Here is a 25,912-nt window from a genome sequence, read left to right as displayed (position 1 = left end):
TAATGTAATCATTGAAGATTAATAAAAATAACATCACCTGTTCCACAGTGGTAACTTTGCACAGCCCATTTTTGTACAATAGTAATTTCTTCATGTATCTTGGTGTGGAGTTTATAGTTAGTATTTCAGTGACTAGTCTCTGATGAAAAGAAAGTTTGAAAATTTATCTCTCAAACAAGAAGACTCAAGAAGTATGATTCAAATAGCTGAATGTTGGGAAAGTGTGTTAGAAAAACACTACTTTGTTGATAACTGGTCACTGTTCAGCAGGACCAGGTAAGTTTTTCTCTGAGCCTCTCACTGTTATGAGTTTATTGAAATTCTACATTGTTTTGGAGCCAGTCTGTTTCTTGTTCCACTACCTCACGATCCATGGTACTTCCTTTATAATTGTGGGGGTTTTATCACCTTATAAGTTGTTTTGTAAATCCAGAAGCAAGGATTAATGAAGAACTGTCTCCACACAGCCAGTTGTGGTGCTGGGATGTTTTCTGTCTTCCATACATCCCATACCTGCTTATAATCCAGATTCTGTGGAAAAACTTCCTGTATGGAGAAATGCAAGAACCATAAATTGCTTTTATCAAATATACTGTTATCAGCATGTGCATTCTTTATAGTTAATATGCATTCCATTTAGAAATAGAGTAAAAATCATACCTGTGTGTCACTGCTTGCATGTTAGTATGGTAAAAGAAAATAGTATGAATATAAGTGGTGCTTCAGTGGATTAAATGGTGTGCTAAAAAAAAAGGTTCAAAAAGAGTTTTTGGTTAGGGATATCTTAAACTGACTTTTAGTGTAATTTGGTAGCTTGTTAAAATGCTTGCAAATATGTGACCAACAGTCTTTGTTTAATACTTAATTGAAAAATTTTTTTAGCACATTAGGTAGAATCATCAAAGTGACCCAAGAAGTGATTGACTACAGGGCCTGGATTAAAAAGAAGTGGGGGAGCAAAATTAATTTATCACCTGAACTTGGTAGGTATAGCAGGAAACCAACTTAAAATTTTTTCTTGACTTTGATGTAATTCAAAATACTCATGCCTTGAAATGAATCATTCAGATATACAGGAAAAAAAATAAAAGGAACCTGTAACTTTCTAACCCAAATTAGTTTTTCTGAGCCTGTTTTTCAGTTAGCTTGTTAAACTGCAGCTCTTCTTAGACTTCAAGGCCCATGTGTTTGTATTCTGTGCTCTTTAATGATACTTATGTTTTCTGTTAACAGATAATAGGTTGAAAATAAGAGACCCAATAGCTCTCTGCAATGGAGAACAGCAGCAGAACAGAGACTCTGAACCATCTTACAATCAGCACTTGGCATTGTCATTGGCCAGCACACAGCAGTTATCCTCTGGTTCATCTGCCTCTTCTGTATCATCTCTCTCCAGCAGTGACATTGTAAGCTTTTTTTTTTTAATGGGTTAAACTAGTAAGTAGCAGAGATTATCTTCAAAGCCTCAATTGATACAGCAGTATATATAACAGTTAATGGGATACTGTCCCTGAAATGCTACAGCAAAACTGTCATGTTCTCTGCTCAGAAACATTACTGAAATCAATTTTTTTTGTTTGTTAATTAAATGGGTCTTATTTCCATCCTGAATCTTTGGTACCCTTTGTGGTAAAGTTAGATGTAACGAAATAGAACAACTCAATTTCAACAGTAGCTAATTAAGAAGAGGAGAAATGCCTTCATATATTCTTCCATTAAGCAAAATCTTCCATTGTCAAATTCTGGTCCTTGTTCCCCATACCTGAAATTGAACATGAACATTATATTGTGCTGTGAAGGTGAATACTCCTCATTATTTTCAGCCAAGCAGTCAGTTAATGTTTTAATGGTAACAGGGCACTTGAATAAATTCTTGTCACCTTCCATATTTTAAAGTAGTTGCTGGGCTTTATTATAACTTCCTGGAAGAGGAGGCTGCAGTCTCTTGAAGTATGTTCTCAGACTCTTTTAAGGTTCTGCCAGGTGGTTTTGTTTTGGTGTAAAGTTAAATCAGTGCAGATTACAAAGCACAGCACTGTAAGGCATGAGCAGCTCATTGTGAATTTTCTGAAGCATTCTGTCTTAGGTAAAGGCATTGATGGAAGGAGATGTAATATGCAGTCAACTATGACAGTGAATAACTAGATGATGCTAAGAGAGTTCCAAATACCTGTTTCTTGACTGCTTTCAAAAATTAATCAAATATGGAATTAAAAATTGGGAATTGTATTTAATAAAAATTTAGTAACTTTTGAGGGACAAGCACCTCCTATATATGTTCTGGTTACTTTCTGTGATTACTTTATGCTACTGTTCTTTTGAGCTTGAATTGCCTCTTTATGCCACCTTCAGTAAACAGGACAAATGTTTTAGTTGTACCATCTGGCTAATGAGCAAAGAACAGCATGATACTTGCCAGTGGTACTATTAGCCATGCTCCTGGTTTAAGTATATCAGTGGAAAAGATTTTGCTGTAATAAATTTTATGAAAAATGCAAATATTTGCTTATTATATTGGGAGTGCAAATGTTGGGTGGCGAGTTATGAACTCCCTTTAGTCCTGTTTAGCCTCATGTTGAAGGTGAAGTTTCATTGCCTGATGCCAGAGAAATTAATGAAAAGTGAAAGGATCTCAGCAAGATGGAACTGAAATCTACTTGGGCATTCACAAAGTAAAAGGAAATGCTGCGTTTTCTAAGAAAATAAAAAACCATGTCCTTGTGGGAGAGGCCAGGTTATATATTGGCATCATGTCTTTCGCAGACTGATAGTATGTTAACTTAGTTTGGAAAGGAATGGCAGGTTTCTAAAAAATGACTGATGAGTTCATCCTGCTCTTACTTGGGCTTGTGAAGAGGACAAAGTTCTGGCTGAGCAGTCCTGAGCTGCACCTCATTCAGGAAGAGAAGCCTATTCTGCCATACTCAGGTGATCTGTGCCATGATCTGGCATAGGGCTGTGCCCAGGTTGCAGCAGAAGAACATCTGGCAGGTGTGACAATTTGGTATTTGTGCCAGAACTTCTGGTGCATTATTAATAGGCATGATGTGATGAGCTTTTCTGTCAGCTTCAGAAGAAGGTAATTATGAATATGGTGCATCTCATCACTTTATTACATGCAGTGTTACTTCTGACCTTGTGGAAGGATTGTTCCTCAGGAAGGATTCTGTAATTATTTAAAGTTAAATAATCTGAAATTTTCTGGTACTGGAAGACTCTGAAAGCAAGGTATAGATTTTAAAGAAAATGCAGGCGATGAGGAGACCCCAGAGTTACAGCTTGCTGACCTCTTCCCAATAATTAAGGGTTTATTTTAATAGCTAGATATTACTCCCTATGTCACTATTAACCTTAAGCACAAACTCTACAATAAGAGATTGTTTCAGCAGGTGTTTTTCATGACTGCAGAATATCTTTTGCTGTTTGTGAGATGCAGGATCCTATCTGTTAAATCATAGGCACTAGATAGCGTAGTTGCTTTTCTATTTACTGCTAAAGTTTCACTGGTAATGGTGATCAAGTGGTCCTTTCTGAGTTCTACCTGCCAGTATAATAGAAGTCAGCATACTTTAGGAAGAGGAATTAGGCTTGAAAACTTGTGACATTACTTTCTCACATTGCCCCTCTCCAGCCATCCACTGAAGTCATATTTTGAAGTCATCACATCACTGTTGGCTGGTGATAAGTCTGTAGGCCTTGCATATATTTGTCAACATGTCCTGGAACCAATATTGGCAGTATATATTGAGTGTGCAGGCATTATCAGAGCAGTGCAGTATTGCTCACAGGGATCCTAGAATTTTTATTAAACCCTATAATTTAATAGTTGGTTGCAATACAGCATGCTATTTGGTTTTTAAAGATTTGCTTCCTTGGAGTTCTGACAGCATTACAGGTTTTGCATCAATAATCTGTAAATATGACTCAGCAGCTGAATGGATAATTGTTCTGGTGTCTTGGACTTACGGGTCTGTCAGCTAAAGCAATGGTTGTAGATTTATTCCAGCAGCAAGAAAACAGAACAATAAGAAGGAGCATGTTTTTCTCAAGACTGGATTGTCATAAACCAGAGCTAACATTTAGAAGTCAGCCTCTCAATGTCTGTATATACTCAGAAAAATGGAAGAAAATAAGAGCTTATGGTTACTACCATGAGTTCTCCATACTGGTGGCAACTTTTTAAAGATGAGAACTTAAGTACCACTGAGGAACAGGAGAACTGTCTTCTGAAAGGACAGTCTTCTCTTTCTCTATATATTTTAGATTTATGTGCTTTTTCTCAGCATACCATCTGAAACTCAGGAGGATGTTTACTTTCATCTTTGCACATCTAGGACTAGCTTGCAGGAGAACATGCTTCTAGACCATTGTGTGATTGCACAGCCCAAAATTAAGAACTGGATCTAATGAGACCAGATCATAATTTTAACAAAATTTCATGAATTTCCCAAAGTAGCAAAGCTATTTACAAAATGCCCTAGTCTAGTACTCTGGCCAATGAAATTCTCGCCATGCTGTCTTTAGTAGGTGTTCTAGCCAGCTGTAAAATCTTAATCACAAAGGACAGCTCTTCAAAGGGCTAGTAAATTTTGGATCAAAGATGTTGTGGAAGAGAAGCCTGTCTGTGGGTATCACTGTAACTATTAGTGGGAAAACTGTTCAGTTTATGGGATTGTCATGCTGTGCATGTCAATACAGAGCTCTGACTCACTCAGCAGTATTTCTAATACAGTTTTGTGCAAAATGTTGAGTACTAAAATTCCTGCCATGTTACCTTGATTCTGTGAAAAATGTGATTATTGGTGATCAGGAGCAAACTAAAGAACATGTATTGAAAAATCTTATGTATACAAGGAATCTGGTTATCAGAAATATCAGACCATTCATATATTTTTTCAATTATGTTAATTATCAAACTGATCTATGTAGTAAGTCTCTCTCAATGAAGCTTTCTTCTGATTTCAAATGCCTTGCACTGCCCTGAAAAAAAGCAGGTATATTCTTCACTCCTGCAAACGGGTAAGTTGTACAATATGATGCATTCCTACACAATCCAACAAATGTTGAAGTGAATAATGGAAGATGTTTTATAAATGTCTTTGCCATCAAGGACAGTGCAAAGTGTCCTTGTTTTACTTTATGGAAGCCAGACTCAAACTGTTTACCAAGAGAAAAGAAGCCTCTGGCATTAAAAAAATCTCGCCTTGGTCCTGAGTTAAGTGATTGCCATGAGAATCTGAAACCAGATGAAATGAACTATGTTCAGCCCCAGCTCTCCACTTGTTTTGGGTAGCTACAGATGTCAGTCTCACAATCAAGCAGTGACCAAATTCCTCTTGAAAATGCCATGTTGGTTGGGGATTTTTTCCTGTGTGCATTTTTTTCATTCTGGACCTGCACTCTGTAACTGGTGACCAGGATTTCTTGTTGCTTAAGCATTGTGGAAAAATGCTTTTCATTAGCTCAGGAAGTCCTAGAATACTGCTAGAGAATATCTATATCTAATCAACAGTCTCTGCCAAGTAAGAAATAATCCTAGGTATGTTTTTGCAGTCTGATTTTGGTCTGGTTTGAATTCTGGTGCTATGTTCTGCAGTTCTGATAATGTTATGCCAAATAAAGCTTAAGGTTTTATGTGACAGTGATGGCGGCATATCAGCAGCAGATAAAATGGCTCATAGGAAATTCTTAAAGCCTTTTTCTGTTACCTTATGGATATATAATGTCATATCCAGTCCATCACAGAAACTCCAAGTTGTGTGAGAAGTTTGTTTCTACCAAGTTTCATACACCTTATCTCAGTGGTTCTGGTGGTAATGTTGTTTGGCTTTCTGTGATGAGACAATTTTGTGAAGACCTCTGAGTTCTGCAGTCCGATGTAGTTAAAGTTTCAGTGAACAAGGTACCCCTGTAGTCTAGCTTTGCCACTTTTTAACATTTACAATAGCTTCTTTCAGACGGTTCTTGAAATTAACTGTAGCCCTATCATCAGAATTTCAGTGCTTGATCTGCCCCATCAGCTCAAGAATATGCTGCTGAGCAGAACCTTCAGTGTTCTGTGAATCTCTTTTCACTGTATTGAAGTATTTTTTGTTCACTACCTTGATTGGATGCTTACATTCTGAGACTAATATAAAAATGGGACTGATAAGAATAAGACTCATTGTTCTTTCAGTTCTGCTGAATGCATGCAAGATCCACGCTGATTTTTGGAACTGTTACTTGCTTTACAGTAATGGTGGTTTAGTACTTGAACTCAACATGCGTAATGAAGTCATCAGCCATCTCACCTTCCTTCCTATTAGCCAGACTAAATGTCAGCTTATTAGCAGGAGCTGTTGTGCTTCCATATTCACAGAGAGGTGATAGAGTATATGACATATCTTGTCTGGATAAATGTTGTGCTTTTAAAAAGTGATTAAATTTTCAGGCATTGAGGCATGCTTATCTTCAGTAGAGGGACAGACACTTCAGAATATATAACAGCTCTTCTTGAAGTCTTGTTAAATCCATTGTAATGACAGATTAATTTGTAGAGTTGCAGTTGAAATTGTGTGTATAAGGAGTGGGGGCAAAAGGAGGTTGCCTGATAAAATTCTCAGCCTTGAGAGCAGGAGCTACACAGATTTTTTTTCTCTTCTTTTTATATGCCTGTATGTTCTCATGTCCTAACCAAAGTAACTGTTCAAATATATATGAATAGTTGATCATCTTTATGTCAAATAATGCAGGTTTTGTCTTAGGCTTCTCCCCTTCCTGAACAAATAAAGGCAAGCTCTTTAAAAAGCCTCTCTTAATGTTTAGCCTTCAGAGAGATGTAAGTGCTGACTTGCAGGCAGCTTGTCTTCAGATAAAGCAGTGGGCAACACTGAGTGCAGAGACACAGACAACCTGGGGTTAACTGCGGAAAAGCATTTAATTGACATTTGATTTGGGGCATTTAAGAGTTTAGGCCCCCAAATCCTTAGAAGTGCCATTATTTTTTCTTGTACTTGCTATGCAGATTGTGAACACTTCCTGTGGATTAGAGGGGAACAGATTTTTCCAGTGTTGCTTTTGGCTATTTTACTCTTTCACTGTATAGTCTCGTGTTTGTTTTTGAAGTTTTTAACCTGTATCTCTGACAGTGTGGAATTTTATACTCTCTCATGCTTTTCTTCAGTTCCTCTGTATCAGTTTCTTGAGCAGTCTCTTCTCCATATCTGCTTGAAGTAAGAGTAAATTTCTGCATAGCTGCAGGAGGCACAGTTTTGAATACAAAATTCTAAAGTAATTTTATTTAATAAGTTATTCTAAGCAGCAGAGGATGCAGAGGGAATCTGTAATTCAGCAAGTAAAGTGGGATTTTACTGCTGTGAGGTCAGTGAAGTAAGGAGAGGAGCACATAATTTAAGAGTTGACTTCAGACTCGTTTCTGATGCCAAAGTCTAAGCTGTAATCTTGCATATCTAAACATTCCCTCCCATGAAAAAACCCACAGAGGTACCTAAGCCATTTTAGCATGGAAGAAAACCTAAATTCAGTATTTATAGTCTAGTATGGTGCATGATCACCTTTCATAAGGAGTCCTGTAATTCAGTGCATAACTTGAAAGTTAAAGTGGAAATGTTTTTATATTGTTAGCAATACAGACCAGTTGAAAGCCTGTGAAATAAAAGTATTGGGGCAACAAAGGAAGTTTTAAATTATGCACTTTTGGGACCTTTTTTATTTAAGATGGCTTATTTGAAATACAGTGAGTATTGACAGAACATGGAATAAGCTTGTAGTCAGGCCTCTCAGGGTATAATGAGGTATGGTTGAAGGGCTTGTGTTTAATCTGGTACATGCTAATTAGATAATGTTTTCAGTTGTCTTTCTGTAAAACAAACACTAATGCTTTTAGAGTATGCATATTTTTGTTTGCTTTTGTATCCTATATTCTTTCATTTCTCCCCTTCTGTAATCACAATGACCAAGATCTTTTCTTTTTGCAATGAAAGGCAGAAAAATCAACCAATTTTACCTTAATTCAAGATTTACCTTGTTTATATGCTGGACAGTGCAAGTAGAGCAATTATATTGATGTAAATTCTCTTGTGACCTTCCATAAAAGTGGAAATTTTGTTTGTCTTCATTCTACTTTATTTACACCATAGTTGAAGTTATGGCTCCACCTACCAAGAAAGGAAATGGCACACTGTGGAAGAAATGGATGAGGGCAGGGGGTGATCATACAGTCACCTTTGGAAGCATGGTGGTTTAGTACACTGGAGCTTAAGCTATTTGAGTGAGAGCATGCATTGAAGTTCTTCTTCTGTACATGCCTTCAAACTAGGAAATGTCTGAAGTCCTCTGGTGTTGCTTTATGTTCAAAGGAATGTGGTTTTGCACATCACTAATCCAATTCAGTAATAGGATGTATTTGCTAGCCAAATTTCCTTTCATTAGCTACTCCTGCTTTTCTGCACTGGTGTTCACTTACTCCTGTGGTGAGCTGATTCAGAAAGTGAAACTAGTAAGAAGGTGATTACTGTTTCTGTGGTTCACCTCTGTGAATTAGCACATAACAATGTCAGATGCTAAGACAGTGTAATGGAGATGGCTGGAATGGGAAAAGAGGCAGAAGGAGTAAGACTGGCAGCACTCATCAGTTAAATCACTTGTGGTGGTTTGACCAGGAAGAAGTGGGAATTCTGGGAAGCTGTGGTCAAACCAATGAAGGTTTTGAGTTTGAGACTGGCACCTGGTGTAGCCAGTGGGGTTTGGACACACCTCCGAGAATACACAGGGGTTAAAAAGCAGGGCTCTGCCCCTGGCAGGCTCTCTTGGGACGTCGAAGCGAAGAGGTCAGATCTCCCCCCCCGTCCAGCCGCTGCTGCTGGGCGGGGGAGGGGCAGCCACGTGGTAGGCCCTGGGCCTGGACAGAGATGGGAGGTGAGGAGGCCCCTCGAGGATGGAAGGGTGGAAGACCCCAGGGAGTCAGCCCTCGGGCAGCCATTTCCCCCCCCCCCCCCCCCCCCCAGGAGGGAGAGAGAGAGAGAGCCGGCGACACCGAATGTGATAGCAGCTGGCCCAGGAGGAGAAGGGGGGGAAGAGTGCCCGGCCGGAGCGGCAGCGTGTGTGGGAGTGCCGCAGCTCTGGGACAGAGACTGAAAGTTTTAACCCCTTTCTTTCATGATTGGGGCCTTGCAAAAAATGCTAATCCTCCTCGAAGCTGAATAAGAAGGGAGATAAGAGATGAGATGAGACAAGGACCTGGCCCGAAGAACGTGGAGATGATTGAATGGGGAGAGATGATTTGGAGTGGCCTTTTGGCTGGACTTTTCTTGTGGCCATGGACTCAGTTGTTCCTGTGACACAGAGACTGCACTTAGGGGGAAGCAGTGGCTCAGAACCAGGAGGGTTCATCGTGAGGACCCCCCGGCCCCAGGGGGTTGGAAAAATATGGGGGGGACAGATGTCCCAAAGCAGAGACTGTGCCTTTTTGGAGTGAGACAAGGCATCCTTGAAAGACAACCCTAAAAGCAGCTCTGGTCCATGCGTCAGTGGTGAGAGCACTGGGCATGGAAGGAAGATGTCACAAGCGGCAAAAGGACTTTTTTCCGGGCGGTGCCGAAGTGACAGGGAAGCACACGAGGTTTCAGTGTGTTTCCAGGGGAAGCCTATGGAACAAGAAGGACTCCTTTCCTCTTCATGAACTGAAGTTTGAGTATACTAAAGTGTGGTGCCAGGCTGGGCAGTTGGTGTTTTGGGAGAATGTATCGGATTGGGAAAGTCAGGTAGTGGGGAGGAGGAAAGTGGTTTTTGTAAGGTTTTCAATTTTTTTTTTCCTTTTCCTTATAGTTTTCCCTATTTTCCTGTAGTTTAGGTAATAAAGTGTTCTTTATGTTTAAGCTAAAGCCTGTTTTGCTTATTCCTGGTCACATCTCACAGCAGACACCAGGGTGAGGGCATTTTCATGGGGGGCACTGGCTCTGTGCCAGGCTCAAACCATGACATCACTGTAATTGTAAGTAAGGAGAGGAACATTTGAAAATGTACAGTGTCAAGTGTTAACTATAAACAAGACTTTTCAGTTCTTTGCTTTCAAAGATGGAAGAGAGTTTTTACTGAAATAGTCATTGTTCTCTCACAGCTTCCAGCTCCTGAATGTTGTGGGAACGAGAAAAAAAATTGTGTAATTAGTGGAAGAAATTTTGAGGGTGGAAACAATAAGGATCTTTTTGCCAAGACTTTTGTAGTTCATTTTTAGAGATGAGGGTGAAAACCCAAACTCATCACACTATCAAGAAACTTGCATTCTATTGTTTTATGTTTTTATTTCTGAGTACTGACTTTAGGATAGTTAGACTCCTTTAGCATTGAGCCAAACTTAAACACACTGGGGTCGTGAATTAATCTGAGGCGACTTCAGCTCTTAAGAAAGCATACTGTCTTGAAAATGGAAAGCTCTAAAATGGTAGCTGTTGTTAACTAAGAAGTTGCCAGGTATCTTAAGCCTTGAGTTATTAATGGAATTGAAATAAACTCTTATGGCCAGACTGAGTCAGTAATGAGGTTTTAGCAAGAAAATAATCTCTTGGTGATGGGGTCCTTAGTCTTATAATGGGAGATGCATTTTGCAGAAAAGTAAATTATTTTACTTTGTTTTCATCCAATGTCAAGAAGAGAAGCCTGGATTTAAGTTTTTAATCTTTTGTATGACCACAGTGTTTCACTGTTTCTGTCTAGGCAGAAGTTCATCAGTTACACTTGAGTTTCTAGGTTTCTTCCATACTTTCTCTTTCTCCAGCATTAAAGTAAACTAGAGTCCGCAGTAATCAGGGCTGTGAGCAGTAGAAATCTTCCTTCTGCATGCCAAGTTCTTAATCAGGAAGTTGAAACTGGTTAAAGAGGAGGATAAACCTGCATCTGTTAGTATTTCTTGGTTTCCAAAAGGATATCTTTAAAATATATTTTCCTGGCAGGATGAGGTACTGTTATGAGGTGCAGTCTTGTAGCTTTATCCCTATATTATCTGCTAAAATCAATTGAGGGATCATACCCCTTTAGTGAACATTTATCTTTTTTAATGTGACCTCGGTAGCCCTCACCCTAGTAATGGTCAGAGCTTTTGTCTTCCTGACAAGAGTGTGTACCTAACGTGTCGAAAGTGTTACCTCCATGTAGGACTTGTAGGTCATCTGAACTTCTGTGGTGTCTCAAGTTTGCATGTTACACTTAAAAATCTGGTCCAGAAGACCAAGAAAGATTTAATCTTTCAGTGTAGGCTGTGCTTGTGGAAAATCAGATTTGTTCACATTGGGCTCAATTTTCTGATCCAAGTTTAATCTTTCAGTTTAAGAAGGGTAATACTGCTCTTTATGGAAGTGTTTTCATGCTCTTAAAAGTCAAGAGCATCAAAATATCAGTAATATAAGTCAGTCAATGTCAACTCCATACACTAATGCCACTGGCAATCCAGGATTGCCTTGGAAACAAGATACAATCTGCCTGTATGAGATGTGTTTCAGTAAATAACACTTGAGGCAGAAAAACGTACCTTAAAAAATTATAATAAAATAATACAAGCTTAGTTTGTGGTGAGTTCTAATCTTAATTAAATGTTGTGATGCTCTTTTCTCTTCCATCTGCTACTCTTTTGAGCAACTTTTTGTTGCTTTAAAGCCCCTTAGAAATCTCATTAATGAGAAGTGTCCCATCTGAGTCAGGTATGTGAACCTTCAGGGATCTAATTGTATCTAAGCAGAAGAGAAAGGAGAGATCCTTTGAATGGAGACACTAAAATTGTTCTTTGGTCAGGTTTGTAAAGGCTGCATGGCAGACTTGCACGTTAGTTGGGCTGGACAATCAGATCCCTTTCTCCATCCCATTTGCTAGCTCATGGGTACTTGTGAGCATGCTTAGAACTTGTCTCTTCATTTCCCTCTCTTCTCATTAGCTTTTTAATAAATTCCATGACCAAATGTGTCCAAGGAAACTCATCTTTGTGGCAACCTTAGCCTGTTCCCACAGTACTGATACTGTAGGAGTGAACAAAGGAGAAAAATGCCACCTAATCCAGGCATTAACTAAGCTGAATTTTTGGTCAGTGCTACAGCATGTAGTTTCCCTCTATGATGAACATATTTATTAAAGAATAAATATCTGATCTCATAAATAAGAAACTTTCTGCACAGATTGTTTTTACAAGTATGTGTCTCTAGTGAATTCATGATGCAGTTATCTGCTTCACAGAGGCATACTGTAAATTTATCACCCATTGAACTAATGGAAGAGCAACTCCTTTCTTTCTAGATCTTATTTTTTAGTAAGCACAACTTCATACAGACCAATAAAAGACTGGTTGTTCTAACAAATTGATTTTATTGAGGACTCTTTCTACCATGAGTATTCAATTCAGCTGAGATGCAAGTTTTGCTTTGTAGTAGCTCATTGCTTAGGCTGCTCAGTATTCACAGTTGTCAGTCGCACTTCTGTAATCTTCCCCAGGAAAAGCTTTTAAACATTCTCTTGTTTCTGTTCTTGAGCAGCCTATTCTCTAACTGAAGAATCTAATTTAGAAAACAAGGCCATTTGAGGGCAAGTAGTAGTGCTGGAGATCTATTTAAAGTTTATGTGATTTAAGTGAAGAGTCTTTGCTTCCAGGCAATTAATCTTTCGAGACAGAGCAATAGAACGCTTCAGTAATTACTTCAACAGTAAAGATCTGTGATGACCTGAGCCAATAATGCCTTTTAATGTGGTAACTTCAAAGCTACTAATTGGCCAACCCCCATCTCTTGCTATATTTTGAACCTAATAGCTGGCAGTGGAAAAGGCACCAGTGGTTTGGGATAAAGAATAGGTCTTTCCATTGTTTTTAAGTTCACAATGCTTTGAAGTTCAGAATGTGGTAAAAGCCAGCAGTGAAACGTAGGGGATGTTACTTCTGCCATTATGTTATGGCTGAAAAATAAGTTTTACAAGAGTTTTTGTGTTCAAAGTTGTTTTGAAAGGCTGTAGCTTGCTTTCTGCCTTTCTCAACTTAGAAAATAATTGATGATTTAAGAACTCAGGTAGTTGGGTATTTTCAGACTTCATAATTTCCTGCAAAGCCCTGGATCTGTGCTTGCCTCTTTGCTGTTAGGTGCTCCAGACACACAGTACTTTAGCATCGCCAATATGTTTGCTTAGGATGCATCTGAGATTGCAGGTGATCAGGCTGGAAGGAGAAGGAATAGTAATCAGTGATATCAGTTCCATTGAAGTATCTTTTCTGTTATCCTCTATCCATCTTGCTTTCCCTGAAGAACTATCCCTCAGATTTCAGATGGAAAGGGAGGGGAGCAGAACTCCCTGAGAGCAGGGGCGTGTGTGTGACTGGTGTGTGTGTATACTGGTCCTGAGGGGCAGAGCATCAGCTTGTTTCTTGGGAGGTGGAGCCCTAACTTTGCTGTTGCAGGGTGGAGTGGGAGAAGATTGTGGCAGTTACAGTGAGTAACTTTGCCATATAAATCAGTACACTTCAGAACACTGTTCTGAGGACAGAATCTGTCATGACAACTAAAATTCTTGCCCTTCTATCACCCAGTGTGTTGCTATTCTTGTTCTGTTTTTTTCCCAGCTTTAGTTCTTATCTTCTAGTTTGAATTTGCTAGAGACATAACTTTGGCTTTAGATCTGTGCTGATTGGAACTGATTTTTGATTGCCATAGACCTGTTGACGTTGTCTTCGTAATGGACATTCAGTTAAACTTTTGCTAGATGTATAAAATAAACATAGTGCTGGTTTTATTTTTTTTTTTTTTTTACTATTGAACAAAAATTGTTATGTTGTACAGTATTTGCTTGAGTTGGATATTTGGGTGCATTTTCACGTGCATAGCCTGTATGTACCGTACTTTCTGTAAAGTTGCTTTTCTTTTCCCCTTTTTCTCTGCCAAAAGGAATCAGATACACCACCTTGCACAGCTCCTAATGTTTACCAGTTCAGTCTTCAAGCACCGACTCAGCTTATGGCCAGTTTAGCACCCGCATTGCCCCTGCCAAGTGGTAAACCCCAATCTGCGCCTCCGAGAGCCCTGATAGTGGCCGCCAGTAATCAGGTATGAGCCAGCAACTCTGTCACACTGCAGCTGCAGCTCATCTGTGCTGTCAGTCTGAGGATAGCCTTCATAGAGCATGTGCTGAGCTTCATGTGGTCATCAAAGTACTTACCTGCTGTGTCACAGCTCTGGGGAGAGCAAAGGGTGGGAAAGGGTGCGGAGTAGAAGAGCCCCTCTGCAGCACAGACACCTGGGAGTAAATTAAAGGAGTGTCAGGTGTCTGATTCCTTGTATTTGAGAATCCTGGTGCCCAGCTGGTGGGATATTTGTAGATTTTTAGGCTCTTAAATTTCCACCACCATATAGATGGTGGAGCTGTAAGATGGTTTTTGAATTTTAAGGAATAGTACTGACCTTTCTAGGCTTATTTTGTTGTTTTGACTTTCAATTATTAGATTGGGTTATGGTAGAGAACAGAAGATTAATTATGGACATATGCACAAGGTGTTTTACCAAAAAATTAAATATGTGCATAATTGTGCTGGGACCTGAATGTATTTTGGCTAATATATGCATTCTGGTACAACCTCAGTGCCTCTTTCTGCAGGAAAACAGTCCCTCAGTCTTGGTAATTACAGCTATTAGTCAAACATGCCTCACACGAGGCTTAATGCGAATTGTGAGTTGCCTGTGGTAACAAAACAGTGAGCTGGTTTCTTTGAAACTTAGTTTTGGTCAGGTTCTTTTCCAGCTTCTCCAAGTCCTTCTGTCAGAGTTCTTGGGAATCAAGGGCCAAGAGATTTTCAACTTAATGCCTTTTTTTAAATTTGATTCAGCACTTACTTCATGGATCTTCACTGGACACTCTCCTATTTGTCCATGTCTGTGTTCCTGGGGAGCCCAGACCTAGGCCCAGCACTTCATGTGCGACCTCACCTATGCTGAGTAGAGGGGACATGATCACTTCCCTTGACTTGCCTTTGGTTTTAAGCTTTAACTAATTATACTGATTCTTCCCCTCCTTTCTTTCCCTACTGCTCAGTCCCACCTAGGCAATACCAGCTTACCTGCACAGGAAATATATTAGTGAGAAGCTAATAGAATAATATATTTCTGTTATAATGTCTGCAATTGAATATTCACTGGCTAGTGAATACAGTCCAGTCTGAAACTTCAGAAGGTATTTTAGAATAAAAGTGGAGAGTTATTTTAAGTTAAACTTCATCTAAAATACAAATTTAGTGTAGATTATTCTTTCCTTAACAGCTCTGCTTTTCTGAAGTGCCCCGGAGCTAGTTAGGAGGCATGCAGTTGTTAGTAAAAAACAAGTTGGCATTCAGAGTGTTTCCCACAGTTGTGAAGAGACAATGTCTTGTGTGAATTTTGGATGTCTGCTGGAATTCTGAATCCTGGAAAACAGCTGCTTTGTAGCACTTTTCCTGGCTTTCTGTTCCTTGGCTGTCCTTTCAAGTGATTGTTAACTGTTCTGTTAGTAGTTTTATAGTACTTAAATGTTTAAAAGCAGGAAACTTTTTGTGGCTTTGCTTAACAAAGATGTGCCTTTGAGAATCACTTTAAATAAGAAGAATTTCTTGCTACCTGTAGTTTAGAAATGGGACAATAGGCTATTTGCATTGAATTTACCAAAAGCTTATATGTTGTGAAGTAGAAGTGGGCTTTTTGGATAAAGTTTGATTGAATCAGAAGTGGGAAATGAAATCATTTTACCCAGAATACTGTAAATATCTCCTTTCCACTTCCAGCTTTCTGGAGCATGACTGTGTGGTGGCTTTTCTTTTGAGTTGATGAGACTCAGCTAGCTTATAACTCTTAATAGGTGCACTCTACCATCTTAGAGGGCTCCTGCCCTGATATATTTGCACATGATTTCTTAATGCTTTCTTAAAAGCAAGTCTTCTTTCATATTCAAAACATTTTGAAAGGAACTCATTTGTCTACATGGTGTCTTCAGCTTTTTCCACCTCAGTTCAGCTTGGAAAGCTGTCCCTGGGTGTCGAATACAGCTCTTAAAAGCAGGAGGTGCCAAGAGCATTTAACTGTATTTTGAACAAATTACTGCCTTCTAGGCAAGTTTGCTGCTGTTAAAGCTTCCTGCTATTTTCATTTTTGAAACATGTTTGGTGTGATTGCCAATTCTATTTATGTGCTGCATAATTAATTGGAGAATTTCCAGGTAGTTCAGGGACTGATTAAGCTCCTGGCACAGGTCTGTGTGCTTTTCAGGATCATTATCATCCATCATTTTTCAAAGGTAATAATTTTTCTACTCTGCTGACAGCAGTTTGAAATTTTACTTGAAGTTTATGAAGCAGTGCTGCTCATTAGAAATAAGCAGAAAAACAGATGCTGAGACGCATGTCCAGATGAGTAGAGGGGGCAGAAATTGACTGGTAACTTCCCAAGGAGAGGAAGGGACCACATTCCCTGTTGCTACTTTGAGATAAGTTTAATTCATGCTGGATTGCTCTTCACTAGGTTACCAAAATGAAGACAGAAGAAATTTCCTTTTTCTTAGGTCAGAAGAACTCTTTCATTTAATTTTTGAGATGCTTTCATTTTTTCCCCCTAAGGGTTATATTTTGATTCCAAAGTATCTAAAACCAGCAAGCACCAATCCCCCTGCTGCACTGGCTGGCTCCTAGTGTGTCTGAGGAAGTCTCCAGTAAAGATCAGTGGTGTCTGACTGGGAATATGTTTGTTGCTGTGGAGACAACTAGGAAGTGAAACCTTAATGTCAGTGCTTAAATACCACGGACAAAGCCTGTAAAGAGACTTGCAGGAGTACATTCTTTTTTTTTTTAGATTCTTTTGAGTTTGGCCAAATAAGGCAGAACATTTAAACTTAGAAACTGCTTTTTTATATTGCTTTATAGACACTTCTGTGGCTAGCATACTTTGTTTCAGAGTTTGCTTTTATCCATAGCAATTGTTGATGGTGTTGCTGTGTCTCACTAGTACTGCTGATACTGCTTGTATCTCTGATATGATTTCTGGAAGGTTAGCAGCATGGCAAACAAAATTGGTCAGGGACTTTACTAAAAATTTCTTTTAGATGAATGCAAACAGTCAAGTGTAGCTTACTTGGATGAAGGATAAGTTTGTAAAGACATTTTATTTCATGTCAGTGCAGAAGTATGCTGAATTCCCTTTGTATATTAAGATACTTCAGTGTTTTAAGTATGTCAGCTTCAATTTAGAAATGACCTGATTTGTTCAATGGCATTTTTAAGCTGTTTAGGTACTGAAGGCTTCTTCATTCAACCAAACGACATTTTTGTTATTTTTTAAAATTGAGAATGCTCTCATTTAGGATGGAGTAATTTTTCAGTGTCCATGAGTTTTCATAGGAAGTAGGTGATGGTTGTCTACTTTGGAAACAGTTTTGATTCTAAATGACAGACTCCTCTGTGTGACAGAACATTGTTTGGTTTTTAACACATGCAGAACTTAGGGGAAGATGTTTTATTTCCTTTGCTAAGGAAAAAGGAGAAGGAAAAACTGAATCTGAGTTTCAGAGGTTGTTCAGCTGAAAACCATACTGGAGTTTTTTAATCTAGTTTGCCCTGTACTTAGACAGTCTTTATGTGGTGTCATCCTTCCATGTATGGAAACTGACTTAGCCTGAGCAGACCCTGGATAACTTAATCTGGCTGCTTACAGCAGAATGTTGGATTAAGTGGTCTCCAGAGGGCTCCATATAAACATCTAGTCTAGGTGTTTAAAGGACTGTATGAAGTCCTCTGGCCGCATTGTTGGTTGCTTCCTGAGTTGCAGGGAAGTCTACATAGTAGTTTCTTAGAAACATAAAAAAATCCCACCATAAATAAAAGACTTATGGAAATGCAGAAGTCATACCTTTCTTTTGTTAACATAGTACTCCTTTTTCTTCCAGTGTCATTGTAATCAGTTTTTTGCTCACAAACTGAGATTCATTTGAATAATCACATATGTATTTCCTCTGCAGACTTTTTCACATGTATTGGTATCACCTCATCATTTGGAAAGGGCTTTTCTTACTGTAGTAATAGTTTCTCTGTTCCAAATCAAAAGTGAGAATTCTCAGTGAGGTAAGATTTCTCTTTAAGGTCTGAAACTGTCAGCTTTGTGCTAAAAAAGCTATTATCTCTTGTTCTCTGTAGTGACAAGTATGCAGATACACTTCATGGCCCATGTCACAACAGCAGCAAAGTTGCAGTATGAGTTCTCTCTTCTGGTAGCATTGTTTTGACTCTTGCCCCTCAGTTTTGAAACTTGAGTACTGACAAGATCAAAAAGGGTATTTATTTCGTGTGTCATCCTGCTTTCTTTACCCTAACATAGTTCAGTATTTGCTGCAGTGCTGACGGTGCTGTCTGCTGTCAGTCCCTCATTTGGGGACTGGGCCCTCTGCTCTCTCAAATGCTAATTTATCTTGGAGCTGCTCATACTCATATTGCCTAACCTGTTGTGAAAGGTGAAGAGAACCTTGAACTTTGTGTGGTAGCTCTGCCAATAATCTATAATGAAGTGAAATAAGATATAAAGTATTGAAATACTTGCTCCCTTGAAGCTTTTATTTTTCCAAATTCTTTTGTGCTGGAAGGTGAGAAACATATAAAATCTTTCTTGCTTTTGAGCTCTTTTTAGTCCCCATCTTGATTTTTCTTTTCTTTGCTGTTCTCATGGTTGGGTCCATAAATTTCCCCTTTTAGTAGCAGCAGAAAAGAGTTTGGGCTCATTTTATAGAATCTGTTCAGGACTCGAGATTTTATTGGTTGTAGCTGAAAGTGACCTGTAGGTCCCAGACAGTGAAGTGTCTTTGATTGCTGTGCTTTGAGCCTTATTTCCCTAGACTGCCAGTACTGAACAGCTTTTGGAATAACTTACTTTGGTTTGTCTCTACTTCAGCTTAGAATTCTAAACCATGTACAAATCTTACCAGGTTAAAGAGTACACCCAGGTAGCACATGCAAATATCTTGCAAAATCCTGCTAACTAATCTAAAATAATGAGGCTAGGTTGCCTAATAATTGACTTATTGCTTATGTAGTTGTGGCTAAAATGTTGGCTAGGTCATTGTTTAATATTTCACTGGAAAACAATAGATTATTTCATAATATTTATGAAATAAATTATTTCATAAAGAAGTTAAATTTTTTAGTGTATTTACAGATGTTATGATCAGAAAGTCAATAAGTGAGTGCTACAAGCCTAAAATAAAGAATTTGGAAATATTGCAAACTTTCTGAAATAGTTTGAGAATGCATAATATGTTATTTAAGGTTTACTTAGAATGTTAATGGTACATCAAGGTAGCACTGAATACTTCGCTGGTATATCACATGAAATGATTTTGAGGTGTGTGAGTTTGATTAAAACTCACCGATCAGCTGCAGACTAGATTTAGTCGTGGCATTTAATCCTGTTAACAACAAAATACTAAATATGTGATCTTTCAGAATGTCGTAGTCCTTTTCTAAGCTTTTCCTTTACCCCTCTGTAAGTACTTACCAATCATTTTGGAGCACTGTAGCGCTGTATAATCTATTTTTAAGTTGAGCACAGATACATTATTACCAACATTTTTCTGCCTTTTTTTTCTCCTTACTTTAGAAATTCTATCAGGCAAAAAAAAGAAATCTAACAAAAGACCAAAACAATTCAGAAGCCTGTTTATGTTTAGACTTCAGCTCTCTTATGTTACTTGTGTTGTTTCAAATTGTAGGGGATTGATTTTTGGCTAATAATTTTCTTTTTGAGTAATGGCAGTCTTTAAATGTCAGCAGTTTTGTACAGTAAATTTGCCAGTATTTAAGAATAGAAATTTTGTTTCCTTAGTAAATAATTACTTGGAATTTCTATTTCAACCAGATTTGTTTTCTTGAGGTTTTTTCTGGGGCTTTTTCCTTTTTTAAGTATTCCTCCATGGTGTTTTTTCTTGTGTGGTTTTTTTTTTTTTTTTTTTTTTTGGAGTTTTTTTTTTTTTGTTGTTGTTGTTGTTGTTTTTGTTATATTCTGGGGGTTTTGTTTGTTTCATTTTTTTTGTTTTATGTTGTTTTTTTCCTAGAAGCTTTTTTAACCTGCTATGTGAAGAATTCCACCTTACCCCCACCCCCAGCCTTGTCTTAAATCTGAATTCTTTAGCTTACCCTCCAGATGGAGCAGATTATTCAACTCAGCTAAAAACCAAACCAGTTCTATTTGTTGAATCAATAGCCTTAAGATGGAAGAGATTGTTCTATCTAGAGAAATAGATCCAAAGAAGTTGAAATTTCTAAACCGAAGATTTCTCTCTGATATCACAGGGCAAGGGCTTTCTTTTTGGAGTATCTGACCTCTCTAGAGAGAGATCTGCTACAGATGATGCCTCTCAGTGATTGTGTCATTCCTGAGCATGGAAAGTGTCCAGAAGTTTGTGCACAGGAGAAGGATGCTTGATGCAACCTCTTGAGATTTCCAAAAACATGAAGGAAATTTCTTCTGTCAAAGGTCCTGAAGGAAGCTAAGTGAATGATGTGTCCCATTTTAAACAATTAACTAATTGGAAAAAGACGAACAAAAAAAATATTCCGTTTTTATAAAAGAGAGAGTTCACTAGGAAAGCCTTGCAGGACTTTGTGCTGCCTAGTATCTAAAAGGCAGTGGATGAAGCCTGGTGAAGTTTGCTGGTGCTGTGAAGCACCTTAAGAGCTACTTGAGAAAGGATCCAGAAGGAGCTTTCAGGGTGATGCACCAGGAGGGAGAGAAACAATTTAAACTTCATAGAGAGTGGTAGGCCCTGAGTAGACATTTTCTTGTAAAGATGACATCTTACAGAACACCAGCAGTGAGTGTGATTTTTGCCATGTCTTTCCTCATCAGAGGGAAGTCAAAACACAAATGGAAGGAGCATAGGGAAAGATGTCAATAGTGATCAAACACTTGGAATAGCTTCTGTGTGAACAAAGAATGATTGTTTAGCCTCAACAAGATGAGGTATATAAGCTAGGTCTGTGTGGTCATCAGTATATGAAAAAGTTAGAGAACAGAATGACAAGAGATTATTTTCTTCAGGAACTGATAGATTATCCTGTAATGGGCTCAAATTAAACGTATTGCTCATTTAAGCTGTGAAATGCCATAGCACAGGATGCAGGATGCTAAAAGCTGATGGTTTAAAAAAAAAGTGAACAAACTAGTGAACAAAATGTAGTTGAGAACTGGTAAAGATAAAGGCATCATCTCTGACTGAAGTGGTCCCTGAGTCAACTTCCTTAAGCACCTCTCTCAGCTGATGAGTCATAAGATGGATGGATTCAGATCCTGCTCCAGTAGATTGACAGTGTTTATCTTGATGGCCTAAAAACAATGCAGAATGCTTCATCACAAGCTCAAGTTCATGTTCTGGCTAGGTTATTAATCATTCTTTGAAGGTTTGTTTACCTTTTGAGCAAACAAGAAGTATGACATCTTTTAGGATACAGGTGGATGCACTTGTCATGCATGCTGTGCTGCTTGTCTGATCTTGGGGTCACCTGCCATCCTGCTCACAGTAGGTTTTTGTGGTGAATCCTCACTGATATTGAGGAAGAAATTCCCAGGTTTTTCACATTTTCTGATGAAGTAAATGGATTGGCTTCCTGGAAGTTTGTATGCTCCTTGATCAGTTTTGTTCTGGTTGTTCAGTAGCAATAGTAAAGTTTTTCTCTGTCTTTCTTCAGCACATAGTTGAGGGTCGCTGTGATGACTGGCTACTTTTAGTGTTTTACTGTTATAGGGTAATTTTTAGTATTTTGATGTCATTTCAAGTAAATGTATATAATTGAGTCAGAGCTATGCTTACTGAACTAGAAAACTTTGCACAAGGATATGACATGGTGTGTTTTCTTGAAGGACCACTTGCCCAAAATAGAAAATATTCTAATTTTTTATAGTTTCATGTTGTTTACTTGCTAAAACATCTACTAGAAGCTATTTATGAAACATATATCAATAAATTATGTTTGGGAAGTAGTATCTCTTAAATATGGAAAATTCTCAGCTTGCGTTTCCTTTTTCTGTTTGTCCTTGAATTATTTTGCCACTGATAGTCTGAGAACAACACTTGGTGTTTAGAAGTTGCATGGTGAAGGTTGATTAGGATGCTGTAGGGCACTGTATAAATCAAAAACTATTTTAAGGTTTCTTGGCCACCCTGCAGTTGACTGTGGTTGTTCTTCAACACTGGTCTTCAGCAGTTTGTCTTTCTGGATGCTCAGTGTCTCCTATAGTAACAGTTTGACAGTAAAATGTTTCTTATGGAATTATGGTTTCAATAACTCTTTTTGTTTTTTGCACACAATTGTGGCTTGGTGTTCTCATTTCTTTTGACTTCACTCTTGTTTGCAAATACAGAATATGAAATACCTGCCACTACTTCAGTGTTCTAAGCAATTGTCCCAAATGTTAGCTCTGTGTTCCTGTGCAACCCCTTATGGTTAGAATTAACTCTTGTTACAGGCAGTCAGTTGTCTGTTGAGTTATTGCTGTCAGACAATAACAATAAAAAAATCAGGAAAGGTTGCTTGGATTGGTGTTACCAGCATTTAGGAAGTCTTTCAGTTTCATCTTCTGAAGCTCTTGTACCTAATTTAAGTACATACACATTAAGCCAACTTACTGTATGCCATTAAGTGATAGGGATACTTGTAGTACCTTATGGTGGGGTGAGTTTACTCAGGCTGCTACTAAACCTTCTGGGCAGTTTTTGTTTCAAATTATTGGAGATCCCCCCCCAAAAGAAAGTGTTCTGCTGTATTTCTGATCACGTAATTGTTTTGCCTTGGCCTGCATATGAGGGACAGTCTAGGAGCTGTGTAAGCTGATGATAAGACCAGTAGAATTTACAAGCTCCTCACAAACAATACTTAGTTTGCCTATCATTGACTTGAGATTATGGGGAAAGCTGACTTGTACTCCCCATGCATCAGCTTGTGTGATCATGCCCTTACATTTCTCCATGATGTTTCTGAAGGACTGAAGTATCTCATCTGGTCATGCTCTTGCTGAGATACTCCAAAATATACACACCTGTCACAGTTAGTATTTAATGTGGAAGTTCTCCTGTGGTTTTATAAGGGAGTTTGTACAGTGAGTATATTTCATACTGAGATCCAAGGGTGTTAAGGATGCTTTCAAATCTACACCATTTCATTTGCAGGACGTTTTCTTCAGAAAACACTTAGTAAGCTGTTAGTGCCTTGGGACTTGCACAGCTACAAATAAAAAAGCATGAAAAGACCCGTTGCTTCAAGCAGTGTTTTGTGGAAGTAACTTACATGTTGAGGAAATACAATTGGTGATATATGTTTTGTTTGCTGTTTTTATGCCTAAATGAATGCTTATCTTATTTTTTTTTTTTTTAGCAGCACAGTGGAATGAAGTTTTCCATGAAAGGAACTCATAGCCAAGGCAACAGCTACAGCCCCGTGAGCAGTGGAGGCATGAGGCAACCAGTTGGTAACCGTGGACACCACCAGTACAATCGTAACATATGGAGAAGGAAAAAACACAGAGACAGCTTGCCTATTAGTCTGAGCAGATAATGGCGGATGCCAAAATGACCTTCCCTGTTCAGACAGACTGAGTGCCACTCCACTTGAGGGATGGAGACCAGCATCCAGCACATCGTTTTGTTGGTGTTGCCAAATATCTGCAGCTGACTTCTTTGCATGTTTCTTTGTGTGGTGGTTCAGTCCATCTTCAAGAAGTAGTTGTGCTTATCTGTGAAGCCTTATTCAATGTGGAAGTTTGTTTTCTGCCTTCCCACAATGGTTCATTCAGTGCCGAAGCAGCTCTGACAATAGAACTGCAAGGACATTTACAAATGCTGTAGCTTTTTTGCTGTGGCTATATCTGTTCCTTTTCTTTTATTTTGGAAGTGAAGGAAACTTCAGCCCCTTGGAATTATATTTTTTTCTTCTTTGCAGCAAATCAAGTTGGGAAATCATAACAGTGAATTTGCTGCTCTCCTGGTTTGGTTTTTTTTTTTCAAAGCTCATTTTTTTTTTCTCTGTAAATATTGGAAGTATGATTTGTGCAATAACTTGGAATTTTTAATTTAATTTCATATTATCACATAAGTTATATTTAAGGGGAAGAGGTTTTTTAATTTACAGATCCTTTCCCAGGTTGCATTATCTAAGTTGGGGTCATAGTTTTGGCAGGTTGTCTGAGCAGTGTTATAAACATGACATTTGGTAATATTTGAGGCTTCTTGATTCACAATGAAAGTGCGATTTGGCTTACAGTTTTAAGAATTTACTAAGCTCCAAAGCATTTTGACCCTGTGTTTTTTAGCTCATTGTCTGGCCTCTATCAATCGTCTTGCTCTGACCAATGAGTTTTGATTTTCTTTAACTAGACAACAAATCGAACATTTGTAGTACCAGAAGTAAAACTTTGGAGAGGAATGGGAAAAAGGTTGGTTCAAGTCCTGATATGAAATTAAAAAGCTGTGAACTACATGCTTTGATGCATTTTAGTAATGTAACCTGTTAATGTTTGGGTTGAAAGAACACTATTAAACAGAGGTACCCGGCTTAAGGAATGTGGAGAAAGGAAATATGTTGATTCCATTAAGGAATCTGTATAGTAGTATGCATTAGTTCTGTTAAGAGCAAATATATAAAAAGTACTTCAGCTGCTCTAAGCATTACAAGAAGTATCTTTTAATGTGTTGCAGGAGAGCACAGCCCAGTGTTGTACACAGTATGAGTGGCTGGCACTTAATTTACAGATGCATACAGGTATACTATGCAAGTGTGTATTGCCATGACAAACACTGTCTTTAACTTTTTGAAAAATGTACATCCTGCCTAACCCTGAGTTTTTAAAGCACCACAGTTGTCCTGGGAGTAGGTCACATCTCATGCCCTCTGACTTCCCTTTTTTTAAGTGAGAGTTCTTAAGCTATACAGAAAACTACAGGCGAGTTATGTAAGTCCACTAGCAGAGAAAGCTGAAGAATCCTGTTAACAGGACATCTATACTGTGTACAGATATAGAAGGTTTTAAAACTGGTATCTGAATATTGAAATGAGATGTCAAGCATGAAGCTTTTTAATATGCTGTATGCCTTTGAAGCAGAAGTAGTTCATTTTATTACTGAATCTGTCAAACACAACAGGTCCTTGAGGGGAGAGAGGGCAACATTCCAAACTAGACTAGTGCATATCTGTTTGCAGAAAGTTTGTCTTAATGCTCCAGACTCATCACAATAACAAAGTTCTAAAAATTGTGAGCTGATTCATAAATAATATCTAAGGGCTGTTACATGAGCCTGTACTGCTTAGTCTTCACACACTAGCAATATTGAGCATAACTACATTAAAGAGCCTTCAGAGGCTTTAATTGGTGTCTTATACTAGTGTCCATTTTAAAGCAAAACTCATTTGAAAAGTGGTATCATGTAACACTTCAGTCATGGTGAACCAAATGAATTGGCCTGGCTATCACTGTGGTTATGTGCTACAGGTTTAAAAAAATGTTTAAATTTTTTGTGTGGACAACTATGTGGAAGCTAAAATTGACATATTTTTATGTAAAGTTTTCTATTCTTTGATTTTTAATAAACTTTGGAGACCAGTCACTCTTCTGTACTTTTTTTATGGGATACTTAATGAATGAAGTGACACTCAACCTTGTCCCATTCTTTGATGTACACTTTGAACATCTGCTTTACATTGTTCATGCTGAGCACCTTCAGAATGAGCTTGGAAGGTGGATGGGTGCCCTCAAGTGATGGTCATGTTTTTCTGAAGGGAGTATTGAGCGTGCATGTTTCTTTTGTACTTGTGGATTTGATCCTTCGATAATGAGAAAGCAGAGGAGCTGGAGGCAGTGCCTGCAGTATTCTCAAGAGGAGATCACCTGACTAATTCCTT

The 25,912-nt window shown here is 38.4% G+C and overlaps 1 protein-coding gene across 4 annotated transcripts in view; it reads left to right on the top strand.

Moving 5' to 3' along the window:
* TENT4A (terminal nucleotidyltransferase 4A) overlaps window positions 1-25,617 on the top strand; it is a 59,325-nt gene extending 33,708 nt beyond the window's left edge. Inside the window, exons 9-12 of one of the 4 annotated variants that reach the window (XM_064705538.1) lie at window positions 883-983; window positions 1,234-1,406; window positions 13,911-14,069; window positions 23,396-25,617. In XM_064705538.1, coding sequence (XP_064561608.1) covers window positions 883-983; window positions 1,234-1,406; window positions 13,911-14,069; window positions 23,396-23,572 — 610 coding nt within the window. In that variant the 3' untranslated portion in view covers window positions 23,573-25,617. Of the gene's footprint in view, window positions 1-882; window positions 984-1,233; window positions 1,407-13,910; window positions 14,070-23,392 lie in introns of all 4 variants that reach the window. The other 3 variants (XM_064705536.1, XM_064705540.1, XM_064705539.1) reach the window with 3 other exon arrangements.
* Window positions 25,618-25,912: the final 295 nt, after the last annotated feature.

The sequence above is a fragment of the Zonotrichia leucophrys genome, chromosome 2, assembly GCF_028769735.1.
Source record: "Zonotrichia leucophrys gambelii isolate GWCS_2022_RI chromosome 2, RI_Zleu_2.0, whole genome shotgun sequence".
In the NCBI taxonomy this organism is placed as follows: Eukaryota; Metazoa; Chordata; class Aves; order Passeriformes; family Passerellidae; genus Zonotrichia; species Zonotrichia leucophrys.
Note: the sequence above shows the minus strand (reverse complement) of the source record. Positions and strands in the feature narration are given on the sequence as shown.